This window comes from Salvelinus sp. IW2-2015, linkage group LG1 (genome assembly GCF_002910315.2).
Source record: "Salvelinus sp. IW2-2015 linkage group LG1, ASM291031v2, whole genome shotgun sequence".
In the NCBI taxonomy this organism is placed as follows: Eukaryota; Metazoa; Chordata; class Actinopteri; order Salmoniformes; family Salmonidae; genus Salvelinus; species Salvelinus sp. IW2-2015.
This window is the reverse complement of record NC_036838.1, coordinates 33,002,367-33,024,505: the sequence shown is the minus strand read 5'-3', so window position 1 is coordinate 33,024,505 and position 22,139 is coordinate 33,002,367. Positions and strand designations below refer to the sequence as shown.

Sequence of the window (22,139 nt, the reverse complement as noted above, 5' to 3'; positions counted from 1 at the left end):
AGCCAGAGTGTCAAAAATCATACCCCCAAGACATGCTAACTTCCCTTGTTACTGGTAGTGGAGAGAGGTTAGCATGACTTGGGGGTATGATCTTTGACCCTCTGTAACTTTCTCACTCATCGTTATTCCATATTCATACAGGATTATCACGCTAACATTTATCTGTAAAGATGCTACAATGCATGTCAATTCCACCAATTCCTCAAAGCAGTGTTGTACCACCTGTAATTCTTCTATGCTCAAACATGTGTATTGATAACGTGATGTTTTTACTTCATTTTTAAAATAACAATAGGCCTAACCTTTAAAATGAATGATGTGCATTATATTATAGTTTCCATCAGGGCCACATTTCTCCGGATCTGTCCTCCTAATTTGAAAAACATACCCTGCATGCTATAAACATACCCTGCATGCTATATATTTCATCCATGCACCTCTGAATTATTATCACCTCTACTCACTTATCCAACCCTTAACAACATTGAGAAAAGCCTATGCCTCAGTTATTAAATCAGTGCAATCAATAATCTAGTATGCTGTCATACTCAGCTATTGCACCCCGAATACTCCTTTCAACTTTCACTTTTACATAAAAACACTTGTTAACTGAACTTATTAGTTTCTATAGTAGGCTAACTTGTTTTTTAAGGCCTAATATTGTATTTTATTGTGTTAGCTTTCAATTCTGTAGGATTTCAATACTGCATGTTTTATGAAGGATTAAAACCATTTCCCCACCATTATAAATAGTTTATTGCTTTAACAAACGATTACAATATAGGCTAATCATCTTTGAAGATTCATCATCAATATCGATCTCGAGTACACTTCAGTCCTTGGTAGGCCAGAAACACACTAATGATGTTGGGGTCAACTTTTGTGCAAGCACAGAGTATTCATTATCTGACTGCATCTCAAGTGGTGTACGTGAAGGAACTTTTAAATGATCAAAATTCAATCAATAGACACATGTAGGCTGTTTTTTCCATCATTAACATCTAACATCATTTGATTGCCAAACGGGTTTCATGGATTTGTGGAGAACTGTTTGTGAAAACTAGAGAACTGGAACATCCTGACTAGAAGAATATGAAAGAGTCTTCCAACTTGATGAATTAAACTGCTTGCTTCATATATGGCACCCCTAACGGTTCTATATAGAATGGAAATTTGTTCCATATAGAACCCTACATGGAACCCAAAGTTTCTAATACGGAACCAATTTTGGTTCAGTGAAAAATAACCCCTGGGGTTCTGATCAAAGAACCCTAAAAAAGGGTTCATACAGAACCTTTAGGGGTGCCATATGTGAAGCAAGCAATAGAATCCTTTTTGGTTCTATCCATATTTTTATTTTTCTAAGAGTGTACCTGCAAATGTCATTGTTGGTTACCTTACTATTTTCAGTGAATGCTATGGCAACAGCATTGCTCAGTAAGCGTGTCTGTTTGATTGGATAAAATAGCATGTCATTGATCTATTACTGCAATCAATTGAAAGTGCTTTTCAAGTGGGTATCACCACCAACTCACAACATTTCAGGAAATGGCTAAATGTATAGTCTCTGTCCCGCATAAAACCCATAAACCAGAGGGTTGAGGATGCAGACAGAGTAGTTTTAAGACGTTTTCCAAAAGCATGCGTTGAGTTGAAGAATCCTACATATTGCAACAGAGCCCATATGATTTCCATAGATTCAAGAAACGTCCATTTGCCATAATAAAAATAACTTAAGATTATTTAMTCAAGGGGTTCATCTTTCCATCTCTACCTATACTGAGTTATTGAATGAGGTAACAGATCTAAATGTGATTTTAAGACAAATTTAATTGGTGATTCTTCATCAATAACCCCTTGGCAGTGAACTATTGGAAYGAGTCAAACGCAAGAGGTGAAACGCCGGTCAAGCTGTCTACCAGTTAATATTAAATGTGGCTTCAGCGAGAAAGGTATGAGAGAGAAAGAGGACGGTGGGGGATGGTAAATAAAGCGATAGTCTTGTTCCCCCACATATAAGCCTATAGGAAATGACTTTATAGATAGTCAAGGGCCTCTCTTAGACTAGCCTATTTGTATCAAGCAGGCTAAGGTTCTCAAATATGAAACAAAACAGACAAAATAGCCAATTACTTCCTTTTGAAAATGCTGCTTACTCTTATTCTTCATATTAATATCATTATTGCTCGGTGAGGTTTATATTTAATCAGTGTAGCTTACATTCAAGGTATTTTTCTGGGAGTTCCTTTATTTGATGTCTTGCATAGGCATAGTCTATTTMGTTTGTTCAGTGTGCCACACTCGGGTTACCCAGCGGTCAGTATGGTAATGAAGAACACAATAAACCCTTGGGGATAATAGAAAGTCATTTTTCATCTCTACTGTCACGTGGCCGCTTTGTGTCCTCTGTTTTTCCAAACGGAATATTTATGATTAGGAAGGGGTACACAGCCGCAAGGTTACATTCAGTGCAATTTTGAAAGACATTTGACAATAAATTTAAGTTTTACGCATGCATATTCACTTGTTTGTGGTGTGTTTAAGCTATTTCTCGCGGTTCCTTTGTGTAGCTTAAGCCTATCCATTCCAGGAGTAGGCCTGACATATTAGGAGATTCAGATAAAGGCATACATTTTGTGCAACAAAAGATTTGAGGGTGGAGAGAGGCAGTGCAGAGGTCACAGGATCTTGCCTCTACTAATCTATCCCACTGTGCACACCACGTCATTTCAACGTGGAAATTTGGGTAATATTTGGTTGAGACGTTGATCAATGAGATTTCAACCTTTATTCACCCACTCAAAAAGACAGGCAGAAGTTTGATGAGTTCCCAATGTGTTATCACTATGCGTTCAACCATCTAAACGCACAGCCAAATTCCAGTAGAAAAACAATGTCTGATCTTTGGTTTAGTTGTCATCTCAATATGGTCAACCATTTAAATGCACAAAGTTCAAATGGTAATATCGTGTCAGATATTTGGTATTTATACAACTACTTAATGTGTTATCACTGTGCTTCATCTAATAGTACAACCAAATGATCTGGATTGCAGTTGAGATTACATTAAAAGTACATAGTACAACTGATACATAGTACAAGCTGTTCGAGATCCTGTACAGATTATTAAAGCAATTGTGAAGATCTCCACTGAGCTGCAACCTTTGCATGCTAGCTTGAACATTCAAGCTCTCTATGATGACATAAGAAGGCCTTTACAGTAGGCTAACCTCAATATGTGGCCATGGATGTTACTCATTTTAAGGTTGAATAAATACTGTACATTAGTTTGTAAGAAAACCTTAACTTTAGACAATTTACTGTATTACAATAGCAATATTGAATTGTGTTTGGTTGACAACACAACCAAATATCAACATTTAAAGGATTTTGAATGCCAGTTTGTCTACAAATTAATAATTGACAAGTTGGATTCCTGTCTCCATCTCAATAAAAAATCTATGTTAAAGAATAGGACTAAATCTAATCAAACTTTAAATGCACGTTAAATAAAGTTTGATTTGATTTTGGCCTATTTTTTAACTTTGATTTGTGGTTGTGATGGAGACRTAAATCCAGCATTTTTATGATTAGATTACATTTGAAATCAACCAAAGCTTTAAACCCTAGGCCTAATATATATTGCCTATTTTTAGTTGAACCCTGGGTTGAATTGAAACAATAGCTGTTGATGACTTTGCAACGTTGATTCACCAGGTTGTGCRGAGTGGGATGGGTCTAATAGTTAACACTAACGGCGTCTCAGTGTTACGGAAATGTCTTAAATGTTTGGGTTTTCTGTGTTCATCCTGTTTAGATAACACTATTCACTTCCAAAGYTATGTTGACAGAAATKTTAAATTCTATATAATTATTACCACAACTTACATTATAGAATTATGTGCACCCATTAATAGCCTATATTATATGTCAAGATATAGACCACTAGGTGTTTTGTTGTGCGTATTGACACTTCACAACCTATAGTCTGTGAGAAAGTTTACAAGCCGAATAGGCCTATATCTCCTCCTGGATGACAATGTCCTCATGCCATTGGCCTAGGCTACTTATTATTCTGAGTGGGATTTATATATATTTTTTCCCCGTTTTCACAATCACAGCTCGCAGCATTGGAATGCAGTTCAAGTCGTCTATATGCACCCTGTAGAACCGAATTTGTGTTARCAATACACAACCACAAATTCGCCTCTACGGGAATACATGGGCGATTTCAATACCTCAGCTGTGTCAAGTACAACGTCCGTCAAGAACATTTGATAATGCTTCAATGGATGTGAGCAAAATTCTAACCGTTTGAAGATGGAGAAGGAGAAGGTGATGGTGCTGCAAATAGAGAGGGGGGAGGGAGCAAGATAGAGGGAGAGAGAAGAATGATCTAAGAAATCGTAAAGCACGCGTGCAAGCGGGGATCATTTGAAGCTATTGATTTACTGCTTTTTACAGCCCAATAAAACTCAGACAACATTTAACCAGGAGCCTTCAACATCAGCGGGCGGGCAGGCGCGCGATTCTAATAAATAAGCCATGCTAACTTTTATGTGTCGTTTTTATTTTTATCCGATAAAATCTGACACAGCAATGACGCCTATTATTTAGGAAGTAGAGACAGTTAACCTGGAGGTTCAGCTCTCAGTCGCTCTGATATAGAACTGTGAGGGGGACTCCGTCTGTAACCCGCCAGGCCATTATCACTCATAGGGTCATTAGACAATAACTGCTAGTCCATTGCAAGGACAGCTGCCATGTAGGCTACTCCTACTATTAACACCCCTACCACGACCTAATGCTAGACTATTCTGTCTTCGGTCTTCACAAGACGGTAAAACATTGCAATCACAATATGGTTGTTGTTATAACAAGCCTCCAATAGCCTAAATCAAATGTTATTGGTCACATGCGCCGAATACAACAGGTGTAGACTTTACAGTGAAATGCTTACTTACGAGCTCATTCCCAACAGTGCAGTAATGGTCTAATAGTATATTACGCATAATATTATCATTATTAGCCTATTCATATCGTGAGAAGTAGCATTAGCAGTAGGCCTACTATTATCTATTAGTGGCCTAGTACTGGTAGTAGCATCATCTTCATTGGTTTAGAATGCTTGATTGATGTGTTAATTTACAAATTGTTGAATTATCCTTTTGCGTTCTGGTCTTCAACGGATTGGCTTGTCGATTATCAATACTGCCTAATTAATTAGACGTTTAGTGTGTTATGGTAAGAATGTGGTCCTGTTTCTTAAATCAATCAGTTAGCCATTGGGTTATGAGTATGACTGCGTTCTGCTGTAATGGTTTAGGAATGGAGTGCATAGTTCACATCACATTACTCCATTGCCACATTGTTCTGTTTATTTTGGTGTTTTCCGAGTCATGTCATAATACCTTTGCTCAGCCTCAGTCCCAGCCTGAGATGTATCTCTGCCCGCATACTCACACAACCTCCCACTGACCTTCGCCTCTTTCTGCCCTATTCAGTCATTTAAAATGGATCTTCATCGAAGAGGCCTAACCTCGAGAAAACACACTCACACCTATACAAAGAGTACAAAAATATTCGAATAAATATTTGGCTCCTTATCCGGGAACTACCTCGCCAGCTGCCATTGGACTGCTGTGTCACGTGGTTAAAGTAACTTTACAGGGTCGCTTGCTAGTAGGAGGGCTTTATGGACCAGAAAAACGACAAAGGTAGAAAAAWWATTTTTCACTCCAGAAATTAATGATCATGAGCTCGTATTTGATGGACTCTARCTACATCGATCCGAAATTTCCTCCTTGTGAGGAATATTCACAAAATAGCTACATCCCAGAACACAGCCCTGAATACTACAGCCGCACGAGAGACACTGTCTACCAGCATCACCACCAGGAGTTGTTTCCTCCGCGAGTGACCTACCAGGAGCGCCCGTATAACTGTGTAAGCATCCCCGAACCCGAGCCCCAGACTGGCCATGGGCTTACACACTCGGGGAATCTGCTCGCGGGGAAGGCACAGACAGCTCCACGTGAGCCCTTGCCACCGTTACCCACATCCCCTACGACCCCACCGACTGCGCCGCCTACCTGCATCCAAGCCACCCCGGAGCAACCCACCAGCTCWGCCTTGGCTAAGCAGCCTGTAGTGTACCCATGGATGAAGAAAATCCACGTCAGTACCGGTAGGCAATCTGTGTTGTTATTCTAATAACTCTCCCTCCCTCCCTCTCGCGCTCTCTCTTCCACTATTTCACCCTTATTTTACCTAGATCGCCTGCCTATAACCGGCTCGTGCTACGTACGTTGTGAGAGAGCAGCCCCTTTGAAATGGCACATATGAGGAGGATTTACGAGTCAGCATTGGCAATTACACCCGCCATAAATTTTATAGCGGAGGGACTAGTCTGGACAACCGTATTGCCATGTGGCTTTTTGTGTTRTGTAGGCTATGTGTCARAGGGAGGAGAGAGTGAGAGAGAAAAAGAGGGATACGAATATTTTTTTTATTTGTAATGTTGAATAAATAATTCAGCTGCTCCCTCGCTGTGGAGAAAGTGCTACCCATTATATAGACCATGAGTCGAGTCCCTGACTGTGAAATATTTGATTGGGGTCTAGATAATAGTGATTCCACTCTCCATTTTCCGCGCTATTTCTTTTCCTATTTCAATTTACGCCAGTCTTGCTTCCCTCCTTTTCCTTCTGCTTTTCATTTCCTTTCTCCTCTCTTTTCTATTTACCTCTCCAAACCTCTCAGCGAATCCCAATTACAATGGAGCAGACGCAAAGCGGTCCAGAACAGCTTACACTCGCCAGCAGGTCTTAGAACTGGAGAAGGAGTTTCACTATAACCGCTACCTAACTCGGCGAAGACGCATCGAGATTGCCCACACCCTGGTTCTCTCCGAGCGCCAGATCAAAATTTGGTTTCAGAACCGAAGGATGAAGTGGAAAAAAGACCATAGGCTACCCAACACGAAAGTGAGATCCTCCTCCAACACTAGCGTTATCTCCGGGTCCAACACAGCGTCAACAACAGCCAGCACTCTCCAGCGTGCGGTGGGCTCCAACACTGTGCCAGCTTCAGAGGAACTCTCTCGAGTGTCCGTAGTCGAACGAAACCAGGATATTACAAGGTTATAGACAAACAATAATATCTAACAAATAGGAAGAAAAAACAACGGATTATTTATAAAATACATATTATTTTTTATATATTTGTTCCTCGTAGTGTTCTTGTGCGTAAACGGGGTTTTCCTCTCAGTCCACAGTTATTCACGATTGCATGTTACATAGCATGGATTACTGTAGATATCAATGCATTATTACGGTTATCAGGGTTCATTTATTTATGATAGGAATTGTTAMATTTTTTTGTAAAACATTTTTGACGAACAATAATGGACATTATCAATGAATTTGAATGTCAATAGATCTACATGCACAATAGTTTTATTTATTCTCTGAAAAAGAATGGTAGGGTCATTTATTTATTTTTTAATCTCAGAAGTGACAGTAACAATAGCAAGTATACGTACCATTAAAACAATATATTGCAATAGCCTACATGTGAATCAGTGAAATGTTGTGAATAATTTTTCAGCACAACCTCTTATCAGGAAAAGAAAATCTTAGGTAATGAGTGTAGTGTGTTTTGTGATTACTTTTTTTGTGATTTAGCTTTATTTGAATTGATCAGATGCAACAAAATACGTTTAGTGTATTTGTGATAGTCGCAGTGGTCAATAAAACAGTGTCGAGTAGTTTAAAATACGTTTGTCATCTTTATTTACGTATTTAGCACAAAAATCTATTCTATATACATATGGCCTACACTGTGGTTTGAAAGTTCATCCATGTAAGAGATGGGAAACCGTTGAGCGTTCCAACGAAGAAGTGCTCGGACCCTAAAGTGGTAGTCCTATATGTCATCGGAATAACTTCTTTTGGAACAATTATATTCTTCTGTGAGTGAGAAGGGCAAAGAGTTTTCCGAGTCATCTCACAAGAATAGCCCTTTCAGAAAACACCAAAAGGTAGAAAATATTTTCCCCAAATTCAGATTAACATCAYGCACTCTTAAAACATACCCCCCCTAAATAGTTTGGGGTATAGGCCACTATTCAATTATTGTGGAGGTACATTTGTCCATATAGGCTATAGGCTAAAAGTCTCAGTGCCCATATACCTTACACAGTGGTCAATACTTTATTCATCACCAACTAACCAATCAAATCAAATTATATTAATCACGCTTTGCAAACAACAAGTCTAGACTAACAGTGAAATGCTTACTTATGGGCCTTTCTCAACAATGCAGAGAGAAAGAAAATAGCGAAATAATAGAAAAGTAAAACACATAATAATAAAAGTAATAATAAATACACAATGAGTAATGATAACTTGGCTATATACATTGGGTACCAGTACCAAATCAATATGCAGGGGTATGAGGTAATTGAGGTAAATGTACASTACCAGTCAAAAGTTTGGATACACCTACTCATTCAAAGGTTTTTCTTTATTTTTACTATTTTCTACATTGTAGAATAATAGTGAAGACATCAAAACTTTGAAATAACACATATTGAATTATGTAGTAACCAAAAAAGTGTTAAACAAATCAAAAATATTTTATATTTGAAATTCTTCAAAGTAGCCACCCTTTGCCTTGATGACAGCTTTGCACACTCTTGGCATTCTCTCAACCAGCTTCATGTCAATCTGGAAGTTTCTTCAAGTGCAGTCGCAAAAACCATCAAGCGCTATGACGAAACTGGCTCTCATGAGGACCGCCACAGGAAAGGAAGACCCAGAGTTACCACTGCTGCAGAAGTTCATTAGAGTTACCAGCCTCAGAAATTGCAGCCCAAACAAACGACTTCCCASTCAAGTAACAGACACATCTCAACATCCTCTGTTCAGAGGAGACTGCGTGAATCAGGCCTTCATGGTCGAATTGCTGCAAAGAAACCACTTCTAAAGGACACAAATAAGAAGAAGAGACTTGCTTGGGCCAAGAAACACCAGCAATGGTCATTACACCGATGGAAATTGCAGAGTAGGCAAATGGATGATTTCCGCATGTGTGGCTCCCACCGCGAAGCATGGAGGAGGAGATGTGATGGTGTGGGGGGTGCTTTACTGTTGACACTGTGATTTATTTAGAATTCATGGCACACTTAACCAGCATGGCTACCACAGCATTCTGCAGCGATACACCATCCCATCTGGTTTGCGCTTAGTGGGACTATAATTTGTTTTTCAACAGGACAATGAACCAAAACACCTCCAGGCTGTTTAAGGGCTATTTGACCAAGAAGGAGAGTGATGGAGTCCTACCTCAGATGACCTGGCCTCCACAATCACCCGACCTCAATCCAATTGAGATGGTTTGGGATGAGTTGGAACGCAGAGTGAAGGAAAAGCAGCCAACAAATGCTCAGCATATGTGGGAACTCCTTCAAGACTGCTGGTTGAGAGAATGCCAAGAGTGTGCAAAGCTGTCAAGGCAAATCATTTTTATTGTATTTTATTTAACCTTTATTTAACTAGGCAAGTAAGTTAAGAACAAGTTCTTATTTAAAATGACCGCCTACCAAAAGGCAAAATACCTCCTGCGGGGCTGGGATTATTATATATATTTTTTAAATAACATATAAATATAGGACAAAACACACATCACGACAAGAGACAACACAACTACATAAAGAGAGACCTAAGAGAACAACATAGCAAGGCAGCAACACATGACAACACAGCATGGTAGCAACACAACATGACAACAACATGGTAGCAACACAACATGGTAGCAGCACAAAACATGGTACAAACATTATTCGGCAAAGTCAACAGCACAAAGGGCAAGAAGAGACAACAATACATCACGCAAAGCAGCCACAACTGTCAGTAAGAGTGTCCATGGTTGAGTCTTTGAATGAAGGGATTGAGATAAAACTGTCCAGTTTGAGTGTTTGTTGCAGCTCGTTCCAGTCGCTAGCTGCAGCGAACTGAAAAGATGAGCGACCCAGGGATGTGTGTGCTTTGGGGACCTTTAACAGAATGTGACTGGCAGAATGGGTGTTGTATGTGGAGGATGAGGGCTGCATTAGATATCTCAGATAGGGGGGAGTGAGGCCTAAGAGGGTTTTATAAATAAGCATCAACCAGTGGGTCTTGCGACGGGTATACAGAGATGACCAGTTTACAGAGGAGTATAGAGTGCAGTGATGGGTACCATAAGGAGCATTGGTGGCAAATCTGATGACCGAATGGTAAAGAACATCTAGCCGCTCAAGAGCACCCTTACCTGCTGATCTATAAATTATGTCTCCGTAATCTAGCATGGGCAGGATGGTCATCTGAATCAGGGTTAGTTTGGCAGCTGGGGTGAAAGAGGAGCGATTACGATAGGGGAAACCAAGTCAAGATTTAACTTTAGCCTGCAGCTTTGATATGTGCTGATAGAAGGACAGTGTACTGTCTAGCCAAACTCCCAAGTACTTGTATGAAGTGACTACCTCAAGCTCTAAACCCTCAGAGGTAGTACTCACCTGTGGGGAGAGGGGCATTCTTCTTACCAAACCACATGACCTTTGTTTTGGTTGTGTTCAGAACATGGTTAAGGGTAGAGAAAGCTTGTTGGACACTAAGAAAGTAGAGCATTTGTTGTAGAGCATTTAACACAAAATCCGGGAGGGGCCAACTGAGTATAAGACTGTATCATCTGCATATAAATGGATGAGAGAGCTTCCTACTGCCTGAGCTATGTTGTTGATGTAAATTGAGAAGTGTGTGGGGGACTGGCAAAGGGTGGCTACTTTGAAGAATCTAAAATATATTTTGATTTGTTTATCACTGTTTTGGTTACTACATGATTCCATATGTGTTATTTCATAGTTTTGATGTATTCACTATTATTCTACCATGTAGAAAATAGTACAAGTAAGAAAAACCCTTGAATGAGTAGTACAATTTGACTGGTACTGTACATATAACTAGGAATAAAGTGACAGATAATAAACAGTAGCAGCAGCGTATGTGATGAGTCAAAAAAGTTAGTGCAAAAATGGTCAAGGAAGATATTCCGGATAGCTGTTTCCTTAACTATTTAACTAACTATTTAGCAGTCTTATGGCTTGGGGTAGAAGCTGTTCAGGGTCCTATTGGTGGTTAATCCCTTCCTGTACAGGGAGTACCGGAGGGGACTAGGCACGCACCCATGAGGGGCCCCAAGGTAAGGGTCAATGTGGCGTATGTGTTGTTGCCTACCCTCACCACCTAGGAGCAGACGTCAGGAAGTCCAGGATCCAGTTGCAGAGGGAGGTGTTCAGTCCTAAGGTCCTTAGCTTAGTGATGAGCGTGGAGGGAACTATGGCGTCAATATGACTGCTGATTTAGAGGCTTAATGTCATAAAATGTGTTTCCAACCAAAGTTTGACTATAGAAGCACAGGTGACGTCCATGTTTCAATTAGGCTATCAACTATGTAATGGATCTGCGTGTGCATTTTCATAGGCCTATATGGAACTGTTTTGCACATATGGAGTATCAAACATAATTCCTCCAATTACTTGGCTGTAACTTAAATATTGTGTTATGTTATTTCAGGAAACACATTTAGCAATTCCAGTGTTTGGTAGGTGTAATCTTTGAATTGTAGAAAACACTGAATTCGTCTACTAGCCTGTTCATGCATACTCAAAGGTACCCCATATCAAACTACACTATCAAGTATGTCTGTTCAATCAAAATTGATTTTAAAATGTATAGGTGAGACTGCTATTAGCAGAGTTATAAGACCAGCGCAGCTTCGTAACCTACAGATTCACAATGAATCCTCATTTGGTATATGTAACAGTTGTTTACAATATTCCAAGGTGCATTCCAAGCCATTTTCACTTGCAAATAACACGTGGTATCTATAGGCTATCTGTAGTGCTCAAGAGAGCAGAAATAATTTAAAAAACAACATCCTTGATTGTGGATGTTTGTTCTATGACAACAAAATTATAACGCTGGAGTAATAGGTCCTTAGTGATTTATTATAATATGTTAATAAATTAATAAATTAATAACCAGCTACATGTCTACAGATTGTGCTATTAATTGCCTACGGCCCAAATACTGCTAGTTACCATCACTTACAGACTGAAGGTGTACGGTTTGAGCAATCTTAGGCCATGGCTTATTCTACTTCGTAAAGGTCCAATGCAGCCATTTTTATCTCAATATCAAATCATTTCTGGGAAACAATTAAGTAACTTAGTGGGATTGTTTTAAATTAAAATGGTTAAAAATAAATACAAATTGCTTCTTAGCAAAGAGAAATTTCTCAAGCAAGAATTTAGCTAGGACTGTCTGGAAGTGGTCTGAGTGGGGAGGGTAAAACTGAAAACTAGCAGTTATTGGCAGAGAGGTTTGGAACTGTCTTTCTTATTGGTCTACTAATTAATTTACCTCCTCATGATGCCACAAGGCAGACCAAATATACAAAACAGAGGTAAATCACGTTTTTAACTGCACTGGGCCTTTAATCCACATGTCTCCATATTCGCATGGACAACTCAACTCTTTCCTATAGAACAAAGCCACATGGTGAGGCCTTTCTAGATTTCATCCAATATGGAACAGAAAGATGCAGTGTAAAGCCTCACTCCGCCACGACTTTCAAGGAGAGTGGAACCCCACCAGATCCACCCACCGTTCGGGCTGCCATTATACTCCCGGACAGCGGTGAGAAATGAGTATGTGTGCATACCAAAACAGCAGCCTCCCCGTGATCTATTTTCTATATCACTCTGTCGCCCTATAGCGCGGCTGAAAAGGGCAATGCTATTGAACTTTTTTTCAGACGGATGGTAGAAAAGGCTGGGGTTCATGCGGGGGACACGTTTTTCTGTGCCATTAGCTTAATTTCAGTCCGGGATGCTCGGCCCTTTCAACGGTCTAACATGGCGGTCAAGCTCCCTCGACTTGTAACGTGTGTGTATGTGTGTTTGTGTGTGTGTGTTTGTGTGTGTGTCGTCAGGGGGTTGCCTTGATTGTGGATGTTTGTTCTATGGTAATTGTCCTGGGGAGAGTGTGTGTGATGTGACTTGTTAATTGTCCTGATGCTGTTGTACCTGTGACCTCTAATTACAAATATGAAGCCTATAGCTCATTATTCCATTATAACATAAATGCGTGAGTAAAGTCTGAAATTAATAGCCTATAACAATGCTTAGCTTATGATTATTAACTTGTAATAGGCCTACTACACCTTGGGCCATACATTGAAAACTTCGTATTGGCCTGTGTAAAAACATATAAGGTTTTATGGTTGGGAATGGGTTCTGTGTGCCAGAGCATGGCGCAAACAACGTCAGGATCGTAGGTTCGATTCCCACTGGTGCAACCTATAACAAAATGTATGCAACCACTATTGTAAGACACTTTAGATAAAAGTGCYTGCTAAATTACTAAAGTGTATTTTTAGGCCTATATATTTAACATAAAATCATATTAGCTAAAGACCTGTAACCAAACAGCTAGTACCCTAAATTGTGTTTTCAAAAATCTATATTTATCTCACTTTCATCCTCTGAGTATAGCAGCCTACCAAATATATAGTATATCCGAGAAAATAAGTGTTATTTGCATGTGGAAAACATATCGGATGCATTCGCGCCATTGTTGGTGCATGGCCCACTCTCTGTATGCACATCTTACATAGCGGATTTAAAACATTAAGACGTGTTTAGCATTGGGGTTATTATGTCCTAATGGGATAATCAATGGGCCTGTAGCACACGTGTTCGTTCATACATCCAGTAGCCTAAAACGTTTTACCGTATCACCTCCTATATATTCCTATATATGTTGGCGTCTTTGACGGGACAGAGAGATATGAGTGTGTCTGTTAGGCTTGAATTGACAAGTCCATTCCATTTTCATATTGGCAAAAGTAATCGATATCTATAACCACCATCATTGCATTTGCTAATAAAAAAAGCTGAGTTAGAAAAGTGTTTTAAGATACAATTGATAGGTTCTAAAAATCCATTTCGATTTATTTAGCGCAACTCCAACAGCGAAAACACAGAAGGTCGTGATAAGAGCCTAGAACTTGGCAATTTTTATTTATTTCTACAAATCTATAACAAATATTTTACAAACAGGCTGTCTGCATCACCCTTTTCGATTTGATGAATCCTTGAGGATTTCAGAATGTGTTGAACAGAGTACAAAAAAGGCCTGGTATCCGTAGACTGAGCCAAATGTTTTTCAAATATATGCAGATTATTTTTCTGTCTGTCGATTCTCTTTTTCGGCCACCTCTCTATCCCTCAAAAGGACATTTGGTTAAAAAAAAGTAATCAATTCGTATAATTGACTTCCCTTGTCATAATCATTATTACTAAATGATTGCCCCATACCTCTCACATTGGAACTTTTGATTTAGCCCTAGCTCACCCCTTGACTAGCCTACTAAATGGACGAAATACCAAGGGTTTGGTTACTGAGCTTATTCACCCATTTGGACATCTGTGTTGATATAACTAACCATGTGTAGGCTACTTTTTTTGTACTCTGTTTTTGTTTTTGTATGTCTTTGGTGAACAAGTGTGCGGTGTGGACTATGTTTTTGGCCGTATTAGGCTAAGCCCAAGTCTCTGRATTTGTCTCCTGTTTGCAGAGCAATGATAAATATTTAAAGACCCAATGACATGTTTCTTTTGAGTTCGTGTCTGGCAACGAAAAGGGCCATGACCCTACTTGAGACAGGGAAGGACACTTTAGAGGAGAGAGTATAAAAGAGAATAGGTGCAGCAGAGACCCATTCAGCGCTGTGCTATGGACCACTGGCTGTATTGGCACCAAACTAGGCTATATTAAGCAGGTACAATAGGCATGGCACATGGACAGATATTTACTCTAGCCAAGGAATCCTTTATTCAGATATGATGCGAGGAATGATGGAGAACTGGATCGAAGTTTGTCTTTTTGTAAGAGCATATATGCTTAGGCCCATCATTATTTTAGGTATAGGCCTAAATGGATTTAGTAGTATTTGGTATTTAGACCTTTCGTGTATTTTAGTAGCCTACAACAATTCGTGGGTTAGCTCGCTCCAAATGACACCATTATATCTTAAGCCTACATTTCACAAATGAGGCTGTAAGAAGTTATATCGTCATAATATCAACATTATATCAGTGTTCAAGTCAGATTTGAAATGTTCTACTAAGATTGTTTTTTAAATTTAACCTCATGTTAGCCTCATGTTGGCAAGCACACTTGATTGTTTTTTGTCTATAGGCCTAAATCCGTTTTAATACCACCAAAATCCCTGAGAAAAGTGCGATTAAAATTGCAATTAGGCCTATAGATCAATTGGTTTAAACATAAGTTACTCAAAAACATTCTGCTTTGAGTAATTCCGTATGCCTGCCTAAATAGGGATAGAACTTTCTGTGTCGCTACATGCCTGGAGGAGTCCCCAGCCTCTGGGTTGCTTTAGAACTGTGCAGTGTCTTTCCAGCATTCCTCTGTCTCACTCTGATTTATGGCACGTTTTAAAGTATTGCCCTTACGCCCCGCAAAAATGTGGAAATCTTCCACAAGACATGGAATGGTTTTGGAATAGGCCAGGCAATGTGAGCGGAAACGTAGGCTACAGCTGCAGCAGATGGCTTCCTAATTTACGCASTCTTACTTGTGATATTTCATCAAATGCCCAAGTTATTTAAAAAATGCCTTTTATTTATAGCCTTCGGTTTGGATTTGGATTTTACGCTGATAGTCTATTGGGAGTTCACGGATAGTTTCAGTATGCAGGAGAGTTAATATTAGGCTTTGTGTGCATCATGGAAGCAGCATATAGGAGCCCAGAGTTGAAACAGGGGTCGTCTGGCTATTGAACAAAAAGAACGGCACTCTCAATGGTGATGTGTTATAAATCTAGCTGCTCCCTTATTCAAATTGTGGCGCACAGCAGATGTTCCCTTCTCCCCGGATGCGCGCGCGCGTGGTCGTTGAGGACATATCCCTGTAGCCTGTCACACGTGATGTGATGAAAACTGTACACGAAACGAAACGCATATTTTCATTCGTTATCCAATGTACTGTACTTCATACATTGTAAGGAATAATTTTACTTCACAAATCCCATGCACCTATTTATAAGGGAGTTTTGCTAATCAGATAATATTTTGGTTGTCAACACGTTCTCTCAGAAAATATGTGGTCTAAGAGGAATGCCAGATTTACAGTATATTAGGCCTACTTGCTGCTTTCATGCTTACAATATTGTAAATGAATAACCAATAGGCCGTTTTAAATCATAATGGATGACAAGTAGGATATTACTGCAACCTAGACTACTTAGCCTATCTTCAATATCTTCCATGTTCATTTTGTGTATCGTGCCTTAGGACTAGATGCCTGTAGGCTAATTAGACACTTAGTTGGAATTTTATTTAGATCCATTTGTTAATAATTTAATTTCGAGGACTCACTGAAATGCCAAAGGTAAGGAAGTTCAGTTGCACAGTAGCTGGCTACTGGTTATTGGTATTACCTCAATGAATCCTCTCTGTCCACATGTGACCAACTCAGTACAGTATATGCAGTATGTGGATAGGCTTAGGGGTGTTCAGACTCAATCGCCCTATATTTTGCTCTATTATATTCCATATTTTCCCCTACTGAATGTTAATTCAAATTATATATAACAGCTTATTAGGAGGATCCAAAATGATGCCATTGACAAATAAAGTCATGTTTGACTCTCCCCCCAGGCCCATTGGTGGAAAATAATGCCCAGTACCATCTAGTCCAATTGATAAAACATATACAGTACCATCAGAAAGTATTCACACCCCTTGACTTTTTCCACATTTTGTTTTGTCACAAGGTGCGATTAAACTGTATTGAATAGTCTTTTTTTTGTCAACGATCTACACAAAATACTCTGTAATGTCAAAGTGAAAAAAAACATTCTAACATTTGCAGTAGCGGTGCGTGGGTAAAATCACAGAGGAAGCGAGAGAAAAAAAGACATATTACAACCTAGGCCTATGTGTTGTGATAATTGCATTATTTGCTATAAAACCTGTTAGTTCATATGCCTTGCTACCGTGATACATAGATAGGCCTAAGGCCGAGACAATAAGAAGACGCAGTGGCAGAATATATTCAACCACACCTTTGTTTCATCACTATTGATTTAGAACACAGCAAGTTGCAAAGAAAACAGGAGCTGCCTCCACTGTTCCAGCACCATTTCAACTTCAATATTTCAACATCATCAAATCACCTATGCTTACCCTACTGTAGAGAAATGCCAATGCCATCCTCCTCTCTTTCATGATGTAGAAATGGTCTATGACTCTGTTATAAAGACCACACTTTTAGTTTTGTTGTCCTAGGCTACYTGGCTAAAATGCTTGCTCGTTGCCCCTTTCATGAGCCAGCTAGTTAACACTAGCCTACAACATCTAGCTACAGATTGACTTCCAAACTCTCAGGCCAGGGGCACAATGTATGAATTTATGGTTGGATCAGAATCAGCATTATACTCATTGGCCAGTACGGAGAATTAAATCAAACCACAAGACCAAATCCCTATCTCCATCCCTGGCTAATTTAGGAAAGGCCCAATTTTAGCTAGCTAGCCACTGGAAGACAACAACAACAATATGCAACAATTCAATTTCTTTCAATAAAGTTTGGCTTTTGATGTGATTGGTGTGAAGCCAAATCCAAACTGGCTTCCCTTGACACTTATTTGGTGCATCAGGACCATTCACAGTTGAGCTCACTCAGTTTAGCTCAATGCTGATTGGCTATTATTTTACTTATTTTTTATCAAGAGAGGCCAAATGCTTGCTGGCTTCCCTTGCATTCAATGGTACAATGTCATACTATTTTTGACCAGACAGCATCAGATAGATGGCCTACACATACAGAGACAGAGGGGAGTTGTTTGGCTCGCAGGGATGAGATACAATAAGCCTCTTGCAAATTGAAGGAAAATTATGAAACACAGAGAGTTGAAAGATTAATTATAATAATTTTTCACCTTTTTTTCTTGGTACATTTTTTTTGTGGAAGCCTGGCTTCCATTGACATCCATGAATACATGCCACTGAACATTTGCAAAAAACAATATGAAAAATAAAACACTAATACAGTGGGGCAAAAAAGTATTTAGTCAGCCACCAATTGTGCAAGTTCTCCCACTTAAAAGATGATAGAGGCCTGTAATTTTCATCATAGGTACACTTCAACTATGACAGACAAAATGAGAAAAATAAATCCAGAAAATCACATTGTAGGATTTTTAATGAATTTATTTGCAAATTATGGTGGAAAATAAGTATTTGGTCAATAACAAAAGTTTATCTCAATACTTTGTTATATACCCTTTGTTGGCAATGACAGAGGTCAAACGTTTTCTGTAAGTCTTCACAAGGTTTTCACACACTGTTGCTAGTATTTTGGCCCTTTCCTCCATGCAGATCTCCTCTAGAGCAGTGATGTTTTGGGGCTGTTGCTGGGCAACACGGACTTTCAACTCCCTCCAAAGATTTTCTATGGGGTTGAGATCTGGAGACTGGCTAGGCCACTCCAGGACCTTGAAATGCTTCTTACGAAGCCACTCCTTCGTTGCCCGGGCAGTGTGTTTGGGATCATTGTCATGCTGAAAGACCCCTGTCTCTTATACACATCTAGATGTGTATAAGAGACAGACATATGACATTCTCCCAATCTTCTTCTGGATCATCCAAATGCTCTCTAGCAAACTTCAGACGGGCCTGGACATGTACTGGCTTAAGCAGGGGGACACGTCTGGCACTGCACGATTTGAGTCCCTGGCGGCGTAGTGTGTTACTGATGGTAGGCTTTGTTACTTTGGTCCCAGCTCTCTGCAAGTCATTCACTAGTTCCCCCGGGGGGTTCTGGGATTTTTGCTCACCGTTCTTGTGATCATTTTGAACCCCCCGGGGTGAGATCTTGCATGGAGCCCCAGATCGAGGGAGATTATCAGTGGTCTTGTATGTCTTCCATTTCCTAATAATTGCTCCCACAGTTGATTTCTTCAAACCAAGCTGCTTACCTATTGCAGATTCAGTCTTCCCAGCCTGGTGCAGGTCTACAATTTTGTTTCTGGTGTCCTTTGACAGCTCTTTGGTCTTGGCCATAGTGGAGTTTGGAGTGTGACTGTTTGAGGTTGTGGACAGGTGTCTTTTATACTGATAACAAGTTCAAACAGGTGCCATTAATACAGGTAACGAGTGGAGGACAGAGGAGCCTCTTAAAGAAGAAGTTACAGGTCTGTGAGAGCCAGAAATCTTGCTTGTTTGTAGGTGACCAAATACTTATTTTCCACCATAATTGGCAAATAAATTCATAAAAAATCCTACAATGTGATTTTCTGGATTTTTTTTTCTCATTTTGTCTGTCATAGTTGAAGTGTACCTATGATGAAAATTACAGGCCTTTTAAGTGGGAGAACCTGCACAATTGGTGGCTGACTAAATACTTTTTTGCCCCACTGTATATCTTGATTACATAAGTATTCAATCCCCTGAGTCAATGTATGTTAGAATCACTGATTACAGCGGTGAGTTTTTCTAGGTAAGTCTCTAAGTGCACACCTGGATTGTACAATATTTGTACATTATTCTTTTAAAATTCTTCAAGCTCTCTCAAGTTGGTTGTTGATCATTGCTAGACAGCCATTTTGAAGTCTTGCCATAGATTTGGAAGATTATTTAAGTCAAAACTGTAACTAGGCCACTCAGGAACATTTAATGTCTCCCAGGGTCTTGCAACTCGTGTATATTTGGCCCTGTGTTTTAAGCTATTGTCCCGCTGAAAGGTGAATTTGTCTCCCAGTGTATTTTGGAAGCAGACCAGGTTTTTCATAAGGATTTTACCTGTGCTTAGCTCTATTCCGTTTTGTTTTTATGCTAAGAACTACCTAGTTCTTACCGATGACAAGCATACCATAACATGATGTAGCCACCACCATGCTTGAAAATATGAAGAGTGGTACTCAGTGATGCGTTGTGTTGGATTTGCACCAAACATAACACTTTGTATTCAGGACATAAAGTTCATTTCTTTGCCACATTTGTTGCAGTTTTACTTTAGTGCCTTATTGCATACAGCATGCATGTTTTGGAATATTTGTATTCTCTACAGGCTTCCTTCTTTTCACTCTGTCATTTAGGTTAGTATTGTGGAGTAGCTACAATGTTGTTGATCCATCCTCAGTTTTCTCCTATCACAGCCATTAAACTCTGCAACTATTTTAAAGTCACTATTAATTGGTCTCATGGTGAAATCCCTGAGCGGTTTCCTTCCTCTCTGGCAACTGAGTTAGGATGGATGCCTGTATCTTTGAAGGGAATGGGTGTATTGCTACACCATCCAAAGTGTAACTAATAACTTCCCCATGCTCAAATGTCCACGTTCTTATTTTATTTTTACCCATCTACCAATAGGTGCCCTTCTTTGTGAGGCATTGGAAAACCTTCCTGGTCTTTGTGATTGAATCTGTGTTTGAAATGAACTGCTCGACTGAGGGACCTTACAGATAGTTGTATGCGTGGGGTACAGAGACTAGGCAGTCATTCAAAAAACATGTTACACATTATTATTGCACACAGAGTGAGTCCATGCAACTTATTATTTGACTTGTTAAGCAAATGTTTACTCCTGAACTTATTTAGGCTTGCCATAACAAAGGGGTCGAATACTTATTTACTCAAGACATTTCAGCTTTTCATTTTTAATTAATTTGTAAACATAAAAAAAACGAATTACACTTTGACATTATGGGGTATTGTATGTAGGCCATTGACACACACATCTCAATTTAATCCATTTTAAATTCAGGCTGTAACACAACAAAATATGGAAAAAGTCAAGGGGTGTGAATACTTTCTGAAGGCACTGTATTTCTGTGAGGAAAATATCAAATAGGAAATATCTATGACAATTAGCACTATACAGAGAGGTTGGGGTAGTAGTAGTAGTAATACTACTTATATTAGTAGTAATACATCATTTTAGTCAGCCTGGTCAAGCACTTAAAAATGTTATCTAGMCCATTCACCCTCTGAATGGTACATACACACACAATCCATGTCTCAATTGTCTCAAGGCTTAAAAAGTCTCCTCCCCTTCATCTGAACTGATTGAAGTGCACTTAACAAGTGACACCAATAAGGGATCATAGCTTTCAGCTGGATTTACCTGGTCAGTCTATGTCATGGAAAGAGAAGGTGTTCTTAATGTTTTGTATACTCARTGTATATGACTTTTTCTAAATGCAAAATATTAGATCAACTTACCTCTGAATCATTTGGCTAGAGTGAAATATTTTTGATATGACAGACAACATTTTTAGTTGAACAAGAGTAGTGGCAGCCAGGGAAAGTGATGGGGGGGGGGGACAATGGGTGACATAAAGTATGTTTCTGTGAGAATTACAGGGGGAAGTTACCCCAGGGGGCTAGTAACCCCACCTTACCCTACCGGTAGGACAATTTAGGACCTTTCATTTGCTATCCCAATAAACTCTAAACATATAAGGAGGACATGAGATAATAGCCATATAATAACTGCTAATAATGCCATTTATAATGCTTATATCTAGGTTAAGTGTGGATAATGCCTCATCACATTAAAACAGGCCTACTCTTCCACCAGTTTAAGACTGTCCTAATGTGATATATAATGGTGATGAAGAATTGACAATGCCTAAATGCTATTTTTTTCAATGAGAGAAGTAATTAGCCTACATAACAATTTTATTAAGATTATAATCTAGAACCTGTGTTGTCTTGAAACAAGAATTTGCCATCCTGCGAAATTGTCCAGCACAGTATTGTTGGTCTACTCAATGAAAGGCCGACTCCGTCTTATTTTCTTTTACTCAGCGTTGTTTACATCCGAAGAAAGCGATGGAGTCATAAATCTTACCCCGAATGCGCCATGACAGCGCCATTTGTATGCATGGTTCTAACCACAGCCAGTACCTTGCCCATTCACGTCTCCCCAGCTCGCCTCTTGCCTTCTCTTACCCCCAGGTCAGGCTGTACTCTATAGACTATCACACAATTTGACCCCAAGGAGAGA

The 22,139-nt window shown here is 39.4% G+C and overlaps 1 protein-coding gene and 1 long non-coding RNA gene across 2 annotated transcripts in view; both read left to right on the top strand.

The window, feature by feature from the left end:
• LOC139028024 (uncharacterized) overlaps positions 1 to 22,139 on the top strand; it is a 43,265-nt gene that overhangs the window by 7,507 nt on the left and 13,619 nt on the right. The window lies entirely within an intron of this gene.
• LOC111965915 (homeobox protein Hox-C4a-like) lies at positions 5,306 to 7,770 on the top strand. Its single transcript, XM_023990339.1, has 2 exons — positions 5,306 to 6,187; positions 6,763 to 7,770. The coding sequence occupies exons 1-2, from the start codon at positions 5,749 to 5,751 to the stop codon at positions 7,146 to 7,148; spliced, it is 825 nt and encodes a 274-aa protein (XP_023846107.1). The 5' UTR covers positions 5,306 to 5,748; the 3' UTR covers positions 7,149 to 7,770.